We start from the raw sequence: 25,000 nt of genomic DNA, 5'->3' as shown, positions 1-25,000 counted from the left end.
AATGCAGCCCACTGAAATGCTGTTGAAAAAAAAAAGGGCTACGGAAAATGTGGAGACATCAGGAGCGGTTATGAACGTTGGCATGTGTCATTTTTCCAGACCCAAATTGATGCAAACGTAAAATCTCGCTAAAATGCAGCTATAAAAACAGGCTACTGTAAATATGTGTTGTTAGGTAGAATTGGATTTTTATTACTTTTTCTTTAATTTTTTGGTAGACTGCCCCAGTTTCCATTATTCTATAACCATCATAAGTTGAGACATCAAAAACTGGCAGCATCTCCTGGCCAGAGAGTTGACACTGAGACTCAGGAGCAGCAGTGGGGTCTCTGAATAGAAATAGAATCAGAGGTAGAGAGAAACAAATACTTGATTTAAAGAAAAAGAATCATAAGAATTACCCTTACGTGGGCAGGTAGAGGAGAAAAAAATGCTACCTCAGTTGATCTTTATTCTTCTTCAAGACTATAATATAATTTTCTTATCTGTAATAGGCAGAATTCTACCTAAACACATATTAGATATGAGGATTAATATATTATTTGGGGGAATGTATATCACCATAAAAATGAGACTAGAACTATATAGTCAAGACACATTATGGATCGAAAACACATTTGGAAAGAATGTGATTCTGTTCACACATCTCCAAAGACCCGCCCTTGATAGGGTTGAGTTTAAGTCTACTAAACACAATGTACCTCTTGTCTATCCCCATATGGAAGAAGCACATAAAGAGCAGACACTAAGCGATTAAAAAAATAAAGCAAGAAAATCCAAAGCAGAAAAAGTAGAGCGCTTCCTTTCTGTGTGTGAGAGACGGGGACTATTTCAACAGCTGATTCCAGCCTCAAAGTATACAGCACACATAAAATAAATACAGGTCACAAAAATTAACAAATCATCATAACTGTCTAATACATCCTGGGCTGGCTGCGGAAAAACAAGATCATTCTGGATTTATATCCGTAAGTATGGGATTTCCTGGACAGCTAATATCCACAAACAATCAAACACAGGAGGAACACGGGGAAAAAGGCAGCATTATTTCAAATTTGAGCCGAGAGTCATGATTTGTAAAGGGCTGAACAGGAACTGGAGTTGAAATCTGAAGCAAGGAAATTCTTCTACTAGGCACTGATGGACATTTCTCTGTTTCTCTTGGCTCCGTACAGGTTTTTAGGTCACTGGGTTTTGAATGTGATGCCAAACGAGAATCTCACTAGTACAGAAACTTTGAAAATGACAACTAACTTAATCTCTCAATTTAAATAAAATAATAATAATAATAAAATGTAATGATACTTCACTCAAGAGTCAGAGCTTTTTATGAGACCTGTTGCCAATATCAGTGTGTTGGAATGATCTCATCTTTCATCCTGGCTAAATTCCAACACACAATTTCATTAACCCAGGTACCGCAGGTGATAAAACTCATTTTTCCCTAAAGAGACAGCTAAAAAGTACCAGTTATACATTTATGAAGTACCAGCAATCAAAATTATGGATTTTCTAAAAGGTTTTTAACTACTTTTATTGAAAGGAAAATCGCTGTCTCAGACTTTTGTGACACTATTGCTAATAATAAATTTTACCATTTAGACATGGCCATAATATGGTAGACAGTGTCAATAAAAGTATGGAGCAAAGATGATCCCTGTCTTTTAAGTAATGCCTTCTAATTACACACCGGAAATGATCACGTGAAATACCTAATGGCTCTAAAATATAAGAACACACAACAATGTATCTATAGTGATATAATGTGCTACGTATACACATGCAGTTATATGTAGAATTAATTGCATAGACATTCAAAAATTTTTCTAATGCTTTCAGAGCCTACAAGAAAATTTAAATTTCATTTGCATTTCCAACAAAAAATCTGTTTGTTGGGGAAAAAATGCATTCAAATGTTATTTGCTTCTTTTTGAGCAAAGTGGTGGCATTGGGCCTATTATCTTTGGCAAACTTGTCTAAACTTTTCTATCTAATATTCCATTTATCACTAGAGGGCACTGTGGTATTTAGGCCACTTTGACCTCTTCAAGTACTTGGAAAGGTCTTGGAACTCCTGAGCAATGTCAGAAAGGTGAAAGAAGATTCATTTTCTAGGGGGAAAAATTCAGAGGGGATAACATCAACTTTTAATTTTTCTAGAACTAACAGATGCATGGTTACTAGAAAAGTCAAATTCATACAAATATAAAGCTCATTTTGCAACACTCAGAGACTTGTCACCTCAGATCTGATAGGGAAAAATTTATCCCTATATTCTTGAGATTTAAATTGTGAGGCTGGAATTCGATTTGCACACAGTCACAATTCTCGTCAATTTGTACACGGTCACAATTCTCGTGGGCTATTTCCTCTACATGTGCTCAAATCTCCTGCACTAACTACAGGTAATTTCACTAGAGAACACTCAGGCGTGCAAGCCGAGAGCCACAAATGGGTTTGAAACAATTTATGATATCCGGCCTCCTTCGACATGTATTAGCATATACCTGGTTTCTTTAACATACACTTTGTTTTTCCAAAACCACAAACATAGTTGCTGGAATTTCATGTGGAAGTGCTTAAGGGGCTGAAAGTTAACACCTTTGTGATCCACGCTGCCTCACGGTGGCTGTTAAACAAAAGGCTCTTTGTCGAGGCTTTCTTGAAATGTTTTCTTAACATGTTCCAAGTAGTTTTAGGCAGGGAACTAAAGTAAACAAGATGTTACCATGATAAAAACACTTGTGAAAACATTACAGAGCGCACTTAGTAGTTTCTTTCACATAAAACTCTTCACAGTTTTGAAAAGTAAAATTCACAGAAAAAAATTATAAAAAGCATATTACTAATGAAAAGTCCTCTACTGTCTACAGCCCTCGACCTTTGTGAAAGGGTCCAAGTTCCATCTCTGGGAATTTTCTTTCAATGTTTCTCTCCATTTCTTCTATTAGAGCACATATAAAATTTATTTTGGCTTTAAAAAATTATATACGTCTGACTAACATGCAAAGGGATTTTTGTTTTGTTTTGTTTTGCATGGAGCTTTTCTCCATGAGAAATAACGAAAAGAAAAAAGAAATTATTTTCAAATGGAATACTAAGCCAGGGTACAAATTATAATTTTATTAGATGTTATACAAGGGACAACCTAAAAGAAAAACTAGAGAAAATGGAAATATTTTTCCCAAGCACATAAGAGTACCTGGTATTTGTGAAACTATGGGTATGCATCTGATTTTACAGTCTAAGTTAAAAACAGGAAAACATGGTCATGATTTAACATTCAAATCCACTCCCTACTTTGCCAAAGCATTATATGAGCCTTTTATTAAAAAAAAAAAAAAAAAAAAGGGAAAAATTACAAATCCATGTTTTTACTGGTAAAGATTGTATCTTCACATCTTCCATCTGGTTTGAAAAGAAAAAAATGAATTCAAGCAGGGAGAAGATGGAAGGAAACCGAAGAGCTTCACCTATCTGGATGATACTGGGCTTGTTTTTGTTTTTCTGTTATCAGAGGATTCCAAGCAACGCAGGGCTGGGCAATTTCATTAGAGTTAGCATGAGCACCTGCTGGTGTCAGTGAGCTCTAACAAATACAACAGTCACATGATAACTCATGGTTGATAGATTTAAAAAAAAAAATCAACACTAAAACTGCAACTTGTTTTGAGAAGAAACAGGGAAATAAATGTGTACAATAGACTGGGTATCTGCTGATTCTGATAAAGCATCCCTCTGTTGGCTGTGAGGGAAAGACAACAGGATGGTTATTTGTACAGTATTTATCTTTGAAATAAAGGGCCCTGTGGTATACCGCACCTTGGGAACAAACACTGCAGAAAGATCACAGAAAAGTGTCAAATCCCTGGTTTTGATTTACCAATAGTTATGATATTTCTTCCTCAGGAGAGAGAAGAAAAAAATAAGGCTTCATTTTTAGACCTGAGTCCATCCTCCCTTTTCCTAACCTCTCTCTAACAGTGGCACTTTATTGTCAGGTGGGATTTTTATCCTGAATAACTGGTCCTGGCCTGTAACAGTTACATCTTACTACCCGGACAAACAGAAGACCAGAAAACAATAACCAGGCAAAGCCATTTTCTGCCCTCATACTGAACCCCAAAACCCAGGTGGAAGAACCGAAGCCCATGTAAGCATAAAAACTGCAGCTGGTGAATGAAACAACAGGGTATGACATCATGGAATAGTCCCCCCGAATATGAGTACACTTGAGGTTCTGTGAGTCCAAACTAACATAACGCAGGACAGAAATGTCCAGGGACTACAAAAACATTTCTCAGCTAGAAACATGTGGTGACACCAAAAATATTACTCTAGGTCAGAGGTTAGCAAGCTGTGGTCCAAGGTACACAGCCACGCTCATTCCATACATATGGTCTAGAGCTGCTTTCACACAATGATGGCAGAGGTGAGTAGTCATGACAGACTGTACGGCCTGCAAAGCCTAAAATATTTACTGTCTTCCCCTTTATGGAAAAAATTTGCCATCTCCTGACCTGAGATCACATTTGACTGTGTGGGACTTTTTACCAGAAATTTATGATTAAAAAATTATACTAAAAATAGTGTCTTCTGACACATCAATGCTCTTCATAGTCACAACCCCTTCTCTAGGTACAAGGTCAGAAATTTTGGGGTATTCAAAATTACCCCTACTGGGCTGGCCAGTTAGCTCAGTTGGTTAGAACACAGCCTTGTAACACCAAGGTCAAGGGTTTGGACAGCTGCCAAAAAAAAAAAAAAAAAAAAAAAAATTACCCCTCCTTTAAAAATATACTTAAGAAGACATGAAGTGCTAATATTTTTAAAAAGTGCCCAGTATGGGCTAGGCAGTTTACATGACATACACCTTTTAATTCCAACAACCTCAAGAGGTAGTAATTAACATCCAAAATTACACATGCTGATACTTAGTCTCAGAGCTGCTATGTAACTAGCTCAAAGAACATACTAGCTGTAAGTGGCTTCACTAGCCAATCTGCCTTTCTCCAAAACTTTCTTTACACCCACTGCCTGAAGTAGAAAGCAAACGGTTAATAAAAAGCTCTGCCTCTAGCCAGGCAGTACAGTGCAGCAGTTAAGAACAAGTACTCTGGGGCCGGCCCGGTGGCGCACTGGAGAGTGCGCGGCTTGGGAGCTACTAGCTGTAAGTGGCTTCACTAGCCAATCTGCCTTTCTCCAAAACTTTCTTTACACCCACCGCCTGAAGTAGAAAGCAAACGGTTAATAAAAAGCTCTGCCTCTAGCCAGGCAGTACAGTGCAGCAGTTAAGAACAAGTACTCTGGGGCCGGCCTGGTGGCGCACTGGAGAGTGCGCGGCTTGGGAGCGTGGCGGCGCTCCCACCAAGGGTTCGGATCCCATGTGGAGACCAGTTCCCGCTCACTGGCTGAGCGCGGTGCGGGCGCAACACCGAGGGTTGCAATCCCGTTGCCGGTCAGTAAAAAAGAAAAAAAAAAAAAAAAAAAAAAAAAGAACAAGTACTCTGAAGCCAGACTGGGTTTGGATTTTGGCTCCACCTGTTATTAACTGTGTGACCTGGGTCACACGCTTAATCACTTAATCTCTCTGTGCCTTCGTTTTCTTAACTGTATGTTGGGAATAATACTACAATATAATTACGGTAAGGTGGTTGTAAGGGTTAAATAAGTTCATACATGTGAAGCACCTGGAACTGTGCCTCTTGCACGGTTCAGGGCTATTTAATTATAAACTATTACTACAGGAGGGTCGAATCAGGGGATTTGAAAACAGGTGAAAAAACAATCTATGCGGTAACATCTAAATCAGGGTCAAAGCAGTGCCGCATTTTGTTGAGTAAGAATACTACGAATAATGCAATCATCAATTTGTTTAAACCATAAAAAAATCTCTTCTAAAAAAAGAGGGATAAACTAAAGAGTAGACCCAGAAATGAGATGCTCTCAGAATCTACAAATCTAGCAAGTCAAGAAGAAACAATTAAAACATCACTTTGATGACAATGATCCCACAATAACATCACTCAAAGAAGCCACATGGATTTTATTTGAACCACAGAAGTTTGGTAGCTTCTTTCAGTCCGGTTCAATGGAAAACAAAGTTGGTTTCATTAAAGCCAATTTAATTTCCCTTTAGATTGACAAGAGATGTGAATGTACAACAAGAAGACTAATTTATTTACTATTGCATTAGGCAAGATACTGATCCTGATATCTGAAGACAACTCTGCTTTTCCAAGAGGTAAAATGGTGAAGAGGAAAATTGAAATCCTGAATTTGTCATATACAACCAATCAATGAGTTGGAAATCAATGAGAGGAAAGCACCAAGAAAACTTTGAGTTCTACAGGATTTTTTTCTTACTCAGTGTCTGCTCTCCCTTTGCTTGTTTATAATACTACTGTTACTTTCTGGAACCAAGTCTCTCATCCCTAGCCTCCATGGATTCATGTGGGGTGAACATCTCCCTCTGCTTTGGAGATGGGCATATGATGCAAGCAAGCCTGGGTAATTCCCTGTGATTGGCTCCAAGCTAGAACACATGACTCAATCTGAGCCAATGATAGTCTGCCCAGGCTCTTTCCAGAACTACAGGGAAAGAGATATACTGTGGGACTGACAAACCTGTGGCACATGAACCTCTCCTCTTTAGTTCCACTTGGAAAGAACCCAAGAATGAAGGCAACAAAGAGGAAAATAGAGCTAACAATCAATGCTCCAACAAACCTGTTTAAAGCTCTGGATCAAGCCATGCTTGAAACCAGCTGTACCAATGGACTTCTTAATTACAGGAACCAATTATCATCCCCCACTTTTTTTTTTCTGCTTAAGCCAAATTAAGATGGATTTCTATAACTTGTAAACAAAAGTCTTCTTAAAAATATAAGTCAATAAGTTTAAGTACCAGGAAATAACCAAGGAACAGTTGCAGGTTGATAGTGGGCATTCCAATTCCACTGAGCAAACAGGAACTGAGACCATGTCATATCATGCGCAAAATTACTACAAATAATTGATAGGTGGTTTCCTATACAAGAGCCAGATCCCTAATATCCTTAGAAGAAAAACCTGCTTTTTTATAAGTACCAAGTCTAGGCCCCAATTCTAATGATCTTTAGATTTTTTCCTTTAGTACTAAATGTGGTTTGAAATGGTGCTCTCTCCTTTTGGGGATATATATCATCTAGTTGTCAGATCACATAATAAATGAACCTATGATCTGAGGAATATTAAGGTAGAAATACTTGGGCCATTAACTAAATTTTTAAAATGGGGAAAATTGGGAAACTGGCATTTCCCTTTCTGACTCTAAAATCACTACATGTCACTAAGAGTGTTGATAGCAATTTTATAGTTCTAAAGATTTTATAAAAATCATTTACTGATGTTTATTGGCTATTCTGTAGATGGCAGAAATCAGCATCAAGATATTTATCAAACCTGGCACTAGTGCAGAGATAAAAATCAGAATTTATAACTGGTTTCTGCCAAGTTCTTTTTCTCTCATTATATAAATATGATTAGGCAAATGATTGGGAAATAAAACAAAGATTCTATAATAAGTGATTTATAAAGAGAACAAAGCCCAATATCACTAATCTGAATCATAATAACTATAAAGGATTGTTGCTTAATTAAAATAAAGGATTACTGCTCTTGATTGTTGACATTCAGAAGCAATTTTGAACATCTCTAGTACTGAAGTTTTCAATGACCACATAATGCTCTTAAAGTAAAATACTGAAGTCAGGAAGCTATGAAATAGATTCATGGGTTTCCATTCATTAATCAAAAAACTATATTTGCCACAAATGCTTGCAGGTAACACTAGATATATCTCCTAAGGGTGGCTTTATTACAATATTTGTATCTAGATCCATAAAGATAGATATAGAGATTGTTCTAACAATATAAAGACCACACAAAACTGGAGACCTGCACATAAATCAGCCCAGCTCTGTTTCCTTGGGGGCTTGAATGAGAAATACTAGAGAAAAAGAGTCCCCAGCAACCAACTTATAAACCATCATGCAGCCAGATGTACAGAGGCTATACATGTGCATACGTATATAACATCTCTCTATATATATATCTCCATATATAAAAAACATGACATGATACAAAATGTTTAAAAAGTTCATGGAAAGGTGCATATTATCTATTAATTCCATTTTTCCATGAACTTTTTGAAATACCTTCGTATATATTCAATCCATAGGTCAATGATTCAATGATATTATAAATATATCTATGTGATGTCAGAAATTCAGGGCAGTTTAGTCTCAATTTTTTTAACTGACAAGGCAACATGGGTAAGGGAAATATTAACATGCAGTGCAGAAGCATTTCACTTCAGCTATGAGAAGATTAACACATCATTTACTTTCAGAGATACTGTGTCAGTGTTATAGATTCAAATGGGATAACCCAAGTTTTAGTCACACTTAAACTGTAGAAATTAAATTTACTCCAGTCTCCCTACAAGGACAAGATTCTGAGCAAAAGTCAACACCAATATAGAAAGATAAGAAACACGTTGGCAGCATTTTCTCAGCATTCTCTTCTTAAGTTTATAAAGTCATCTGTACAACAACAAAGAAAAAGCCCATCCACCAAGCTGCAACTGGCCAGTAGTTGACACCAGTGTTATAAAATCACAGTGAGCACGTATGTCATGGATTTAGTATGTACAAACAGGAATAAAAGTGAAAACTAAATTCTTGCAAGTTTAATACTGGGATTTTTTTTTTTTTTTTAAATCACTGTCATTCTGAAAAATGGGTAAAATATAGGTTCTTACTGAGAGCATTTGGGTGTCAGTCTTTTTCCTTTTTCAGTGCAACCCTCAAGAGATTTTGTAACTATTCCTATAACAGTGTGCTAGAACTCACAATTTAGAATCCTCTCTCAAAATGGTGCTGTGAAACTCTCCATCAAAAAGGCATAAAGCATGAACAGTAGGAGATGATATAGCTATGTAAAAGAAGAAAACAAAATAAAATCATTCTTACTTTAGAAATGATTGGAAATCTTCGCACACTGCTTCACAGCCTGGCCACTTGCATACGCCGTGACCATAGAGAGGATGGCTATGGGGGTGCTCCTCATGCGACAAACTGAAAGAAAAAAACACAGAAGACAAGAGAATCAATCTGTTGTCATTGAGAACCATCCCATGAGGCGAGGACACAAAACACAACAGGAATCCACATGGCCAAATGTTGACATGGCAAAGCTGTGATTTTCTTTTCCCATGGAATTTACTAATTAATTCTGCATTGTCATTTAAAAGCAACGTAAAATTTTACCTAAACGAGTTTAGTCAAATGTTAGGAATGTACATCTATGTATGAAAAGTCTTTGATGGGCTTTTGTTAGAAGCGAAGATCTCAACTGGGACTGTGAAGAATATTTTTTAAAAATGGAACTTATCATTTAATCTACATAATGAAAATTATAAAAATCTGTACAAGATTCTCTTGCTATGTTTTCTACCGAGAATATTATACATTTTTCCTTCTCCCTTCCCCCAGAAACTGCTTTCATATAATCCTACAGTATTTCGCAAGTTAATTTTATCCACCAAAGAACAGTGCAATTAAGTAATTACAATAATAATTAATAATGTAGAATAATAATAATTTAGAAAGACAAATATATCATATCCAAGTAGATGGTCAGATAAAAAAAAAAAGCTAATAGTGGCAGGAGGATTACATTCCTAAAATTGCTGACGCCAGGAGTGAGAGAAAACTTGGCATGAACACGAAGGGGTTAATCCTCCAGTGGGGTTCCAATCAATTCATAATGATTTGGCCACACGATCCCAGTCATGGGATGCTTTGATCCGCACCATGTGGTGCCTGGGGAAGAGTATCCATTGCACTCACTGATGAACCATATTCTCAAATATTTTCTCTATTAGACTTCTGCACTCAGACTTCTTTCAGACAAATTGTTTTTACAGTTGTTTCCATAACCTTAGATTCTGTCAAACAGAAATGTAAAACTAACACCGAGAGTTCTGCTTCAAACTCAAGCACATTCCCTTCACAGGAAGGGCTGTTTTGCAACTTCCTCCACTGCCTCTGCCTGACTTTGAACTTCAAGCACACCGAATTATGATCTCACACACACACGCATGCGCACGCACGCAAGGCCTGTATTTTACTTTATCTCAGGAGTGTATTCATATATTTTATTGATTCACGTTCTTAGAGGATATGTACACAAATGCCACTTGTCCCTTACTTATAATTAATTCACAGTAAGCATATTATGAACACTTAAACTAAGGAGCATTAATAATAAACACATATACACACAGAACGACACCTTAGCAAAAACCATTAGGTCTCCTTATGACTTCTGAATCATTTTGCTGGAAATCTGACATAATCTGATTTCCAGCAAAATCTGGCTTGAATAAATCTGGAAACAAACAAACAAAAAAAAGCAGGACAATAACTTGTGAAAGCATTGAAAGGTGCTCCTCATGTAAGAAAAGAATACAAGGGAACCAAGAGAGCTACAGTGAGATTTTCAAAGCCCAATAATAAGAGGATATTCTTTAAGTAGTTAAGAGGGTAAAATTCCACTGGACCCAAGGAAAGAGTGACTACCTATTCATGCTCATCTTCAGATTTGTTAACGAATAAAATAGATATGATACATAAATAGAATTTTTAAAAATTACTAACAATATTAGAAATGAAATGATCCTTCAACATTACTAGAATTCTCAGATATTCTGTGAGGCAAGAAGATCATTGAAAAAGAACATTGTTTCTATCAATAGCTTAGAAAAGAAAAAATATCCTAGCCTTAATAATTATTTCCTTTAGCAATTTTATTAGGATTATTTAAAGTAGTCTCATAATTGAGTAAATATATTATCTGTTGTGGAAAATTTGGAAAATACTGAAAAAAAAAAAATTACCTGCAACCCCCCCCCAACTTTTGACAAATTTAGGCATGAAGATTTATATCATTCTTTTACATTTATCATAATTTTGTAAATAATTTCTCGTGTTATCAGCTAGTCTTCAAATACCTTATTTACTCATGGGTAATAGTCCATCATATACCGCCTTACCTCTAGTTATGTGCTAAAATTTATCTAACACCGCTATTTGGGGCATTGAGGTCCCTTCATTTGTAAATAAAATTTACCAGGCTAAACATCTCAGTATATAACAATTGATTTCCACCAGAAGACACATTCGGAGAAACGAAATCATTCAATTAATGAGTACCTAAGATGTAAAAGTCACTATGTACATCCTATCTAGTTGCTCTTAAGAAATGCTACATGCCAAGTATTTTCTTAGCCATTATACATATTTTGTGTGATTCTTCAATTTGGATTCCTCGACTAGGTAGGATACAAACTTAACATCACCAGTTAAGACCTGCAAATGGTTATTCTACTGTGCTTTTTTGGGTTAGGCCAACAGTGTTCTGAAAATAATAACGTGAAATAAAATAATAAAATAGAATGTGCATTTACTAGAGGAATTTATGATTAGAAATAAAATATTCAAAATTTAACATATTTGCCACACTCCCCCCTTCTTGTTTTTTGGTTAGCTTATTTGTGAAGGAGTCAAGGCCTGAAGAAAAACTACTGTCCTTTAAGAATTTTTTAGTTTGACTTGATATTATTGCTTCAACATACAGGCAGATGACAACTCACTAGAGACTCAGAAGAATAACCAGTTATACCAGAGGTCTAAAGAAACTCAAATTCCTCACACACATATTTACACACTCAGAAGACCTCTTAAAACAATATTCCTTATGATAAAAAGTAAGAATATATGTTCTTATTTTTAAAAAGTTGCCATGTTACTGAGTTGGCTACTGAAGAAAGCACACTCCCCACCCCACCCTGATAACCTCACCCTGGATCTCATTGTTAACATTCTGGTATGTTACTGCTGTGCATTTCTCTTCTAATGTATCATTATTTCCAAAAATGGAAACATACTACACATACTGTTGTCACTTGCTTTTCCTATTTAATATATAACTGGATACTTTTAAATACACACACGTTGTCTGAAATAAAGTGCTTGACTTTGGAAGGAAAAAGAGGCTGGCAGAAGAGCCCTGGCAGAATAGCTCTGAAAAGACACATAAGAAACTAACAAACTGCTGCAGATGCGGAGGGGGAGTCAGAGTAGTGGGGAAACTGAGTTTTCACCTTACTACTTTGCACAGCTTTTAAAATTTTTATTTAGTGCATTATAGGATTTTTTTCTGTGCAATTATTAATTTTTTAGTAGAAAAAAAAATCAAGTGCTATGCAGATCTGTTTTCAGATTGCCATTTGCTGATAGTTGCCCAGCGAATGCTACATACCTGCTATCTGTGTTGCCGTCTCGCTTCAGGTCTTTCAGTCATTCTGTATGAAGCACCATCAGACAACACCAGCACGGCGCTACTGCTAATATCTGGAATCCTGTCGACATCGCCAATTGTAGTGCTCTTAATCCTGTTCGCGACGCCAATTGTAAAGCTACTCGACCACGCCAGTTGTCAGGCTCTTTTACCTGCCGGTAAATCTGCACCAACTGGGCCAATTGTCAAGCTAGGGCTGGGTCTGGTGCTCCCAGACCCCTCAAGCCCATTCACAGACTGGGTCACAAAACCCTTCACATGCCAGGTTGGGTCACCAGATCCCACAAACGCCAGACTGGGTCACCAGACCCCTTCACATGCAGGTCTATGAGCTAACTGGCCAAAAGGTCCTTGGAGCCATAGGTTGGAAAGCATGGCTGTGCAGGGCGGACGCCCGAGGCAGACACCCAACCTGCCTGCTTCACTAAAACTCCTCTCTCTCTAATAGCAACCTCTCTCAAAAGATACACTGGTGCGCATATGCACTAACTACACACACACACACACACACACACACACACACACGCTTACAAAGGATGTGCCAAAACCACACCCAACCGGACTGAGGCGAGGGCCCTGACCAAACTATTCTATTTTCCCAACAAGCAGCTGCACCTCTCTATGGAGCTTTCTGTTTCACCAAAAAAGCCAACAAGGATTTACATTCTTACTGCCTTTTGGTTTGTGCCAAAAGGGACAAGAAGGGAAATAAAAAGATGTGGAAAACGATATTTTTTAACTTGCAATAATTTAGAACTACATTTACAGAATGAAAGACAGTGGGAAAATGGCAACCTAGCATCTCTGAGTAAGATAAAGCTGTGAGCATAATCATTTAAATAAACTGTTCAACGATAACTCACCAATGTGTAAAGTATGACTTCTGAAAAGCTGTCAAGGTTGGTGGTGAATAAACATGTATTTGGTTTTTAAGAGATTTAAACATGTTTGCCTCAAAATTAAACTTAAAAAAATTTAGGGTCGATTGTTTAATAAAGTGTTTTTTACTATAAACTACCATGTTGAATATTCCTAGGGGCAGGGATCACTGATTCTTCTCCACACTCAGTACCTCATAGAGCAGGGGCTCAATAAATGTTAGGTTGATTTATAAATGAACAGACAATAAATATATTGTCCTATTTAATCTCTGTATATATACTCAATTAGTGTTTGCCTTTTAAAAAATTCTTGTGGGTAAAGACCAGAATTATACAAAGCCATGAGAAAATATTGTCATGACACTTTCTATTATTTAATTTTATTCCAAATGTATGGAACACGGATAGCATGCATTTGAGAAAAACCAGTTGATTTAAATTTCTCTTGATAATCCTTGATATGTAAAAATTAAATATAATTTTAACACAGGAACAGTGATAGTATTTCAGATTAGGAAGAACCAGCTTGCCATGAAAAGTATAATTACATATAAATATGTTATAATAATTCCTGCCATTATTACATGCTACTATAGAGTATATATTCAGTATGGTGTAATAGTGTCACTTTTGATAAGATTTATATTCGACATTTTTGTTCTATTTATTCTTTTCACATCAAAGTATACCAGCCAGACACTTCATTACAACACTGACCTTGGCCTTCGACATTTTGTACAATTATGGTTTCTCATTGGTGACTTGTTACATTCCCAAGTTCGCTACTTAACCCAAACTAGAATTATTAAATACATCTACTGAAAACAAGGACAACTTCTCAAATTTTCAGTCTGCAGTCTTTAGTGATCCTTAATTTAGAAGTCCTATAATTGCCACCGTGGTAACCAAGAGGAAGGGGATGAAGAGGATAGAGACTGCTCTAATCCCAGGACATTTCCTGCCAACTTAAATTCCAATTTTCCTTTCATCAGAAGGTACATTCTCAGCTTTTTTCTGTGCATTGATACAAGTTCTCATGTCTATCTTCTAAGTCTCCCTCTGATTTGTTTTTTCCCTTTCCAAATATGCCTCTTTTTGTTTTCTTCCTCTCTAAACTTTTGATTCATCTGTAGCAAAAGGCAACATCTGTGCCCTAATATTAAGGGTTATCCCTTCTCCCCCTCAAAAAAGTCATGCCAAAATTATAAATTGGATTTTATTTCACTGGCATGTTATTTGATAAATTAAGTCACGGAAGGCTCTGTTGGTCATTCTCCAATCATAAAAAATTATGGAATGCATTTTGAAATTTCACTGAATTATATTTCATGTATCGCACAATTCACTCATGTAAAGTGTATACTTCAATGGTTTTGAGTATATTCGCAGAGTTGTGTTAACTATCACCACAATCTCATTTTAGAATATTTTTATCATCACCCCCCAAAAAATCCTATACCCATTAGCAGTCACTCCCCACTTCCTCCCAACCCTCTGCCCCTGCTAATCAGCAATCTACTTTTTGACTCCAGAGATTTGCCTGTTCTGGACATTTCATATAGAGGAAATCACACATGTTGTTCTTTCATGTCTGGCTTCTTTTACTTAGCATAATGCTTTGGAGGTCATTCACCCACACTGTAGCAGGTATTGGCACTTCTTTTTATGGCTGAATAGTATTCCACTGTATATACACAGTACATTATGTTCATCCATTCATCTGCTGATGAACATTTGGGCTGTTTCCACGTCTTGGCTATTGTGAATAGTGTTGCTATAAACATGTGTGTACATGCAACTTTTTGAGTATCTGTTTTCAGTTCTTTTGGGTACATATCTAAAAGGAGAATTGTTGGGTGGTGTGGTTACTCTAGGGGTAACATTTTGAAGAACTGCCCGACTTTCCAGAACAGCTGCACTATCTTATATTTTGACCACCATAGTCTGAGGGTTCTGCCTTCTCCACATTTTTGTCAATGCTTGTTATTGTATGTCTTTATTTTAGCTGTCCTCATGGATGGGAACTGGTACCTTATTGTGCTTTTAATTTGCATTCCCCTAATGATTAATGATGTTCAACATTTTTTCATGTGCTTACTGGTCATGTGTATCTCTTCTTTAAAGAAATGTCTACTCAAATCCTTTCTCTGTTTCTAAGTGGGTTGTCTTATTGTTTAGTTGCAATATATATATATATATGTGTGTGTGTGTGTGTGTATATATATGTATGTATGTGTGTGTGTGTGTGTGTGTATATATGTGTATATATATGTGTGTATGAGTGTATATAGTGCAAATTTTTTATCCCATATATAATTAGCAAATATTTACTCCCATTTTGTGGGCTGTCATTTCATTTTCTTCATAGTGTGCTTTGAAGCACAATGTTTTTAATTTTGATAAAGTCCAATTATTTTTTTCTTTGGTTCCTTGTGCTTTTGGTGTTACATCTAAGAAACCTAATCCAAGGTAATAAAGATTTACTCCTATGTTTTCTCCTGAGAGTTTTATACATTTAGCTCTCACATTTAGGTCTATGGTCAATTTTGAGTTATTTTTTTCCATATGATGTGAGGTAGGGATCCAACTTTATTATTTTTTTGCTGTTGTCCCAGCACCATTTGATGAAAACACTATTCTATTCCCAATGAATTGTTTGGTACTTGTGTGGAAAATCAATTGAACATAAATGAAGAGGTTGGAGTATTTTTTTTTATTTCATTTTTCCTAGATTTTTTTTCCCCAACATACTGCTTGAGTTCTCTAAGGAATTTATAGTTTAAAAAATTATGAAGCAACTTTTGAAATTACATTAAACTATAAAATAACTTTTGAGGTTTGATGGATGGGAGCAGATATAATTTTTTTTTTTTTTTGACCAGTAAGGGGATCGTCTGCACCACGCTCAGCCAGTGAGCACACCGGCCATCCCTATATAGGATCCGAACCCGCAGACTCGGCGCTACCAGTGCCGCACTCTCCCGAGTGAGCCACAGGGCCGGCCCAGAGATAAATTTTTAATAAAAATAAAACCTTAGCAGTTTAGCTTTTTTTTTTTTTTTCCCTTTTTTTCGTGTCCGGCAATGGATCGCAACCCTCAGTGTTGCGCCCGCACCGGACCGGGACCGGCAACGGGATCACAACCCTCGGTGTTGCTCCCGCACCTCGCTCAGCCAGTGAGCGGGACCCGGTCTGTATGTGGGATCCGAACCCTCGGCGGGAGCGCCACCGCACTCCCAAGCGGCACACCGTAGCAGTGCGCCACCGGCCGGCTCCGCAGTTTAGCTTTTTGAAGAATGAGTACACAGGGGAAACTGTTTCCCAGATCCTGTAGATCCTTCATGTGCTGAAAATCATTTCAGAATGTGCTATGTAGATCTCTCTGCTTAACACTTTTCCTTTTACTGAGGGCCAGCACTATTTCTATATAGGAAGTGTTATGAGCTCAGTGAATCAAGATCTCAATTGTCATTATAGGTGTGCTAATAACCAGGAACCCAGCAAGTCATTTAACTGCCCTGCTTCCATTTCCACATCTGTAAACTGAAGAGAATCACACAAGAGCTCCTCACAGCGGTAGAACCTCCACCAAACTTCTACCATGGATATATGGATGGAATAGGAGGTAGACACAAATGGCACATCTTGTTACTGACAGATGAATAGGAGTAGGTGCTCAATGACTACTGGTTAAAGAAATGAATGAGGTCTCTTCTTCCGAGTAAGACACAATGGTATACTCACTGCTGCCATGAAGCAGGAAGCTGCTTGCTAGTCTCTTCTAATTCATCCCCCACCCACTGCAAATAAATACACACACCGTAAAGCACAACTAATCCCCTTTCCCACCTCCTTTGATTTAGAAGGTGTTCTGTCTTCCTGCCTTCCCTACTGGCCACCTTCTTCATTCCCACCATTCAGGGCTTTCATTCATTCAGTCAATATGTATGGAACTCTGATCCTGAGACAGGTACACAAGACACTGATGAGGAAGACCACTTTGTTGACAAACTACCTCTATGGCTCCCTATTGCTCAAGTCTCTCCTTATCTGTTATCCTTCCAATTCTTTGGTCTCATGTCTATGTCCTCACACTTCTTTATGTTCACTTTATAGCACCGTAAGCCACAAATCCCCTCTTGGGTCCATCACAACTTGTGATTTTATCTGGATGGTAAAGGACTGTTCATCCGATCCAAAACATTAAATTAAATCAGATGCCTCTGATTTCCAGAAACTGTTCTTTTGATGCAGTTTCAGGACCATCTATTAATAAAGTTTCTTACACTAAACTTTGATCATAACAATGGCACTACTATTTTATAGCTTTTTCATTTATTCGCTCAATTCTTTAACAGCTTACACAAAAATGATCTTTTCTCTTTTCTCTCTTTTCACTTTTTAGTTCTTATCACATTTCCATGCCTGCTACCTTGCTAACATGTCCTACTTTCAATGAGATTGTAAGTACCATAGCAGGGACTTCTTAGATTTGAATATGGGAATATGAATTTGATTTGAGAATATTCTAGAGATAAGGTCGTATCTAAAAATATAATCAGACTTCAGATTTGAAGTTACTAAATTTTCAAAAACTAATTGATATCAAAAATATTTGTGAAATATACAATAAGTCTACTTGAATGAAACATGCTCAGCCACACAAAATGATAACAAATAGATGAGGTGGCCCGGGAACTTGATCACGATGACCTTATAAAGAAGAGCAATGTAGATTCCCAACTGCAAAAGAGTTGATCCCTTAAATACTTAGCATGGTTTCTATTTGAGATTTTATTCTTCTGACATTTTTCATACTATTGTACATCTCCTCGAATTCAGCCGGATGTCCAAGTGCAGTCTCTTACAGAAAATAAAAACAACAGGTCAAGTTTTCCCATGCTCTATACTGTAGCATCAGGGGAAAAGGTCTTAACACTTGCCTGAAGAACAAATAAGATGTGGGAACAGGAGAAACGACCATGCAAGCACTGCGTGTGCTTTCCCGGCAGCTCTGTAAAAATGACCTTTCTGCTTTAACTGTCACTGAAAACTCTTCCAGAAGCAGATGGGCATCTTATTTCACACCGGAGAGTTGGGAGACAACTTAGACACCACATTTGTAGCATTCTGCCTTATTTTTCGCTTCTCACCATTGCAGAAAAACACTACACTATGTGTTGGTTAATCAGTTCTCCAAAAGTAAGTTGACAATGGGTTCTGTAATCCTACAACAAAGAGAAGGGTGTTTTATTTAAAGCCTATTAAAGGGTCTACCCTAGAGTGAGTAAGGATGGAGTTCTCTACAAACTGTAACAAACACTCACGCTTCTCTCTTTCTCTCCCATGCAGGGAATCCTTGACTCTCCTTCCCCAGAACGCTCATCATCTCAATTTTCTGCTGCTTTTCAAATCATGTTTAATTAGAGGATTTCACATTCCCTTGTGATATGATATTCATGAGTAAAACTTGCAATTGGAGTGACTGTGAATTAGTCTATTAAGTGCCAGATTTGTGCTTTTAAACAATGATGGAGATTATTGTTATTATCTGCTCTCAATATTGTGCCTCGAGATGTGAGGACTACCTTAACTAACTTTACATCTGAAATACAAGCTATTAACCATTTATGTCTAGGTGGGGGTTTTTTTTGTGTTTTTTTTTTTTCTTTCTTTTTTGAATTGCGGATTATCCTGAAAGAAAAACAGGGTCACCTTTCTGCAGTAGTCTTCAGGGTGTGTTGGGTGAGTCTGAGTGGTATACAAATATCTTCACTTTCATAGTTACAAATTCATGCTCATGTGGGCTGGAAAAAAGATGACTAGTACATCAGAATCACGATTTCTCAAGCAGTAAACTTTGTACGAAACCTATTTAAGTCAGTTAATTTTTTAAGAAAAATATTGAATAAATAGATGTAATAGGTATATGCAAATATGTCAAAAATTGAGGATGGCAAGAGAAGGACTCAAAGAATGTTGACTGGATCTCAGAGAATACAAGGATTGTGTCTAGGGGCCAGAGCATACAATCTTTCTTTTCCATTGCTAATCTCAGAGTAGTGCTTCTCAAACTTTATCATGGATATAAATTACCTGGATTGCAGGTTCTGATTCAGTAGATCTGGGGCAGGGCCCAAGACTGCATGGTTAACAAGCTCCTGGGTGATGCTGGTGCTGTTCTGCCATGGACCACAACTTGAGTACTAAGGATCTTGTGAGTTCCCTGTTCTATATCCAACCTAAGAATGTTGTGCTTAAATACTCATGAAGTGCCCCTCTATGAGGCGTGGGTTGAAAAGGAAGGTGGAGACGGACAAATATGGAAAGGGGTGGCATTGGGCAACCTTGCCAGTAATGGCTACAAACTCATAAAAATGCTTGCTGGCACAAAGTTATTTAAGAATTATATGCAAGGTGTTTTTTGTTTTTTAAATACAACAAAACAGGTACAGATGAAGAAAGTTAGCAAAGGGAAAAGGTCATTTTCTGTTTCTGTTTAACAAACACCAATTTCAGATTAGCATGGATCTGTTGAGTGATTTGGCCAGTGAATAATGTTTGCTAAATATTACAATGACTAGGAATATCCTGGTGTAAACTGGTGAACCAATGGGTTTGACACATCTCAAACTGTAAGTCTGCTTTACCTGTCCTCTAAGCCTGGTTCATATCCCTGAACCTAGATGTAGAAGATGTATGTATGGAAAAGTAGAGTCGTGAACTAACATTTTAGGAAGGCAAGTGATAGTTCTGGGTTTTTCTAGAAAACCAGGGTAAACAATGAAAGGGTTTTGATCCACTTGGCATAGTTCCATATTCAGTCAAGGTCCTTCCCCTCTGCAAAATGAGGAAATCCTATCAAAATATCCCAACATGTGATATGCACGCACTCAATGACGTTGCACATCAGGTGGAGCAAGAATGCACATTTTTAAAACTAGCAGATTTATTTAAACTTGTATTAAATAAAAACATATTTGGCATCTCCAACCTCTGATTTCACAGATACCATTTCTGGAATATGGTTTAATTAAAAGCTGACAAAGAAAATAATACAAATAATTACATAAGCAGACATGGCAAACCTCATAACAATAGAGCACATATTCAAATGACTGAAGCTGGGGAAACCAAATGCTCATGAAGCAGTCTTCAAGAAGATCCAGCCTGTTGCTACATTAACTTCCTAAGTTGACAATGACCAAATGGCAAGTCTCTGAAGACACAATTTAATTTGAATTTTCACTGGGAAAGCAAGAGCCTCAGGGTCATCCTCGACTTATGAGACAAAGACCCACAAAGGCCCCAACAGCGTATTCCAGCATGACTTATGGTTTTACAACTCCAACTTATCACTCAGGATCTAGGGGCATCTCATGTGTAGGCTATATATATGACTAGTAATTGGCTGCTTTACCAATGGTAAGAACTTGAGGTTGGGTGCCGTGATAGGTAATAAATAGGTTTGGCAGTTACTTTCATCACCAATCATATCAGCTATCTGCCTTAACTCCCTTTCCAGCCACACTGTATAAAACATGCCATCCTGATTCCAAGATGCTAGGAGTATGTGGCACAGCAGGACAATGGAGCAAAGAACCAGAGCTATAGTATCTGAGGCTGGTGGGTGTGTTAGGGTTACAATGCAATCACAAACACACAGCAGGTGATGATGAAAGCAGAATGCCTGTGTTTGCAAGGTGATGAGTGAGGGAATTGACAAAAGAAGAGAACAAGAAGAGGAAGAGGTCCAGCTTTTGTTTCTGATACCAGTGAGGGCTATTCTAAGTTTGTAACTAAGAGTTTACTATTGGCAGCATTAACACTGGGATCTTGTTAAGAAAACAGAACACTTTCCAGAGATGATGTGAGCAACTGTGTCAACACAGACATAGGGACCACTAATCCAAAAGTTATTAACACCATTAGGCAGGCGTTCTCATTGTGTCAATGCAAGTGTGTTTGCACTGGTGAGTCACAAGGTCTATGTGGAACCTTGTCCATAGTTAGAGGAACCAACTATACTCAGAAAACTAATAGAGCATAAACAAAAGTTCCAATATGAATTATTTCACTGTCTCCCCAATACTCTATGGAAGTCAGCACAAAATTTCTAAGGGTTACAACGAACTCCAGAAGCAGAAGAATCATGTTCAAGGGCCAGATGAGAAAGCAGGAAATAAAGGAAAAGTCACTTTGTTAAATACAAAATGGCTCAAAATCATTAGGCACTTGGCTTTTATGTTTCCTTAGAATTACTCCCTACATTATGTAATTACTTTTATTTTTCTGTAGTACAAGATGCTTTGTTAATGTTCACTGGATTAAACTCTTCTCCGCCTTTAATTCAGCAGGTTTCATTAAACACCAACTTTGTAATAAGCATCATGTTGGGTTTCTAGAGCAGTCTCCAAACTGAGATACAGAGGATCCACGAGAGAGTGATAATATTAAAATTTCTATATGCATGTGTTAAGATAATACTATAACTTTTCAATGTATATTCACGTAGGTATACGTATACACATTTCTCATCCTTAGTCTCTTATTTTTATAACATAGGTAATATATTAGAACATGTACAAGTATATAATTAATACATTCACTTAGTATTGCTGCATTTTCAAATTTTTTGTACTGATAGTAAATAATCAGATAAGTTTGGAGGTCACTGGCATCTACTATGACTGTGAGTAAGTTATCAGCCTGTTAAAGAGCTCTGCCCAATTCTCCAGTAAGGGAGAGAGCGACAATTGAACAGATGGCTGGAACATAAAGTGCTGTAATATTTGATCTGGGCCTTAAAGTATCAGTAGGAGCTCAGCTGCTAAAAGGAATAAAATGAGAGCAGACAGAAAACAGAAGCACAAAATTTTTTCCTGCAAATTTCCAAAGACAAAATCAGAGCACTTAGGAATGATTTAAAGGCCAACACTGAGAATTTTTAAAAGGAATTTTGTTTACAAAAGTAGCCATGGTCTTGAGAATTTTTCTCTTTGAAATGATGATTCTTGACATTGCAACCCAGATTTCCCTAAATAATAGTGATCCACATCACTTCTCTGTCACCTTGAACTATAGAAGGGGAAGAATGGTTCAGCATAAGGAAAGCAGCTAGGGTGTTCTACAGTAGTAAAGGACAGTCCCTAGGAACTTGTTAAAGATGCAAATTCTTGGGCTCCGCCCTAATTTACTGGGCCAGAAACACTAGGGTGGGGCCCAGTAACCTGAGCCACAGTCCTCCAGGTGATTCTGCTGCAAGCTAAGAACTGAGAACCACTCTTAACAGAAACCTAAATGTTCTCCCTTTTTTGGAGCATCAACAGGTATTGACAAAGGATACCTGTAGATGCATGTGGAGCTAAAGGGTAGCAAATATATAACTATTCTTAATGTGTTCTTGACCTTTGCTATCTCATTAGTTCACTTTCTTATAAACATTCCATCTAGTCTCTACAATGAAATTTAATGCCTACTGCATGCCAGGATAGCTGTGCTAGATGACGGGGATGCAGAATCAACAAGAGAGATAAAACGTCTCCTTATGAGCTCACTGTGCTAAAAAAAGATCTCACATGTGGCATATGTGGAGGAAAAATACATACACGATGGTATTCTACTAGGGTTCATTATTATTTTTAACAAATCATACCTCATTGTGTATATACTTCTATCACTGCAATTATTACACTGGGTCGCAAGTATAGTATACAATAAATGCTCAATAAATGTGATTTGAATTAGTATCTTTAATAAATTAACGATAATAGTTAACATTTATTAAGTATTTACTATGTCCCAGCAATGAAAATGTGTATTAACTCATTTAATCCTCACAGTTTAATAATCTACGAGGCAAGACCTCATACCAATTTTGGAAATGGAAAACTGAGGCACACCAAGATTAAGTGTTGTAAGAGGACAGCCTACACTCCCCAGCACAGCTTTGGGGTCCACACACACACCACCATTAAACAAAATGGCCACCCCCAGACCGAACGAATCTTGGGCCAAAATGCAGCAAACCATGCCCTGCTTTTGCTTCTGCCTTAGGGTCTTTTCTTCTGCTGTGCCCTTAGTCTAGAGGCGCTCCCTTTCCTCCGTCACGTCTGTTTGGGGGTCACGGACAGGCTTTGCCAGACCAACTTATCCAAAAAGTAATCTCAGTTTAACAGAATAACACTTGGCCTTAGCCCATAACCTGTTCCTGTCCCCCCAACTCGTCTTATTATGTAAATTATTTGTTTGTTTCATTTCCCTTCCACAGCAGTGTCAGCTCCAAGAGGACAAACTTTGCCCTTTGTGCTCACAGCTGTATCCTCCAGAGCCTAGGACAACACCCAGCATGAGGTTAGAGATCCGTAAGTTTTGTTGAATCAATACACACTGCTACTGTCCAGTGACTTCTGTCCTGCTTAGGAACATATTTCTTTTTGAACTCTGGGCAGCTCTCCATTTATCCTGGTTGTTTCTTTTTATTTCTGTACAATCCTCTAATTTATTCAAACACCAATGGATTATTCCCATTCTTGGTGTCAATTTTTTTCTAATTAAAGTAAACTGCCATTTATTTCCCACACTGATCTTTAACATGAGATATCTTGTTCTTGTCATAAATATGACTCATATGGAAAAATGTAAGTTGAATATAGGGGCTCATATGTAACAGAATGTTTCCATCAATATTTCAGATATAAAAGTAGACACACAGCCATAGATGCCTGCCTGATGCTTGAGTCTATGGTAATAATTCTGGTGGAGTATTAGCCTTTTGGATGTATGACCTGGAATTCCACCAGATGACTGAAATGACCCCTTTGAAAGCAAATACCACATCATTTATACAAACACTTAAGGTTTTTCTTTCTTTCTGCCTTAATATATCTTTGAACTCTTTCAACATTCACAGCCAAGATGTAAAATACACACTAAAGGAAGGAAGGAAGGAAGGAAGGAAGGAAGGAAGGAAGGAAGGAAGGAAGGGGAAAAAAAAGAAAAGAAAAGAAAAAAGAAGGAAAGAGCAGCCTGCCATTAGAATGATTTCCTTGAAGCCTATAAAAGGAATGAAATTTGAAGGTCATAAAAACATGTCTATTTGTGTAGGGAAGTTTTACAGGTAGTATAAATATCATCAGCTACAGTTGCTATGGGGTCTGTTTGTTTACTAAACAAGAACACAAATAGTTACACAAAAGCAGAACAACATTTGGGTATATAAATGGAGAAGGCTTTTTGCCTTCTGGTAAATTTTCCAAAGTGCCTTTTAAAGTGTCCCTATTTTTTCACCTCATTCACTAGGAAATCTCTGTTTTCTTGATTCTCCCCCTGAACTTCTAACACCTCCAGGCAATGTTTTAAGTCTAAGATTTCTGAGGCTGATAATGATTTTCTTTCCCTTTCCCTTTTTTTCTTTAAGACTTAAAAACCAAGAAAACATGGGGCCGGCCCGGTGGCGCACTGGATAGGTGCGCCGCTTGGGAAGCGCGGCAGCGCTCCCGTCCGAGGGTTCGGATCCCACATGCGGACCGGTTCCCGCTCACTGGCTGAGCGAGGCACGGGAGCAGCGCCGAGGGTTGCAATCCCGTTGCCGGTCCCTGGTCCGGTACGGGGGCAACACTGAGGGTTGCAATCCGTTGCCGGACACGGAAAAAGATAAAAAAAAAAAAAAAAAAAGACAAAAAAAAAAAAAAAAAAAAAAACAAAAAAAAAAA

General features: G+C 37.5%; 1 protein-coding gene across 7 annotated transcripts in view; it reads right to left on the bottom strand.

The window, feature by feature from the left end:
- FOXP1 (forkhead box P1) overlaps window positions 1-25,000 on the bottom strand; it is a 569,779-nt gene that overhangs the window by 47,354 nt on the left and 497,425 nt on the right. For all 7 annotated transcript variants that reach the window (XM_008571751.1, XM_008571756.1, XM_008571760.1 and 4 more), the window contains one exon: window positions 9,015-9,119. In XM_008571751.1, the coding sequence (XP_008569973.1) occupies window positions 9,015-9,119 (105 nt within the window). The remainder of the gene's footprint in view (window positions 1-9,014; window positions 9,120-25,000) is intronic.

The sequence above is a fragment of the Galeopterus variegatus genome, unplaced genomic scaffold, assembly GCF_000696425.1.
Source record: "Galeopterus variegatus unplaced genomic scaffold, G_variegatus-3.0.2 Scaffold44, whole genome shotgun sequence".
Classification (NCBI taxonomy): Eukaryota; Metazoa; Chordata; class Mammalia; order Dermoptera; family Cynocephalidae; genus Galeopterus; species Galeopterus variegatus.
This window is presented reverse-complemented; position numbering and strand designations above follow the sequence as displayed.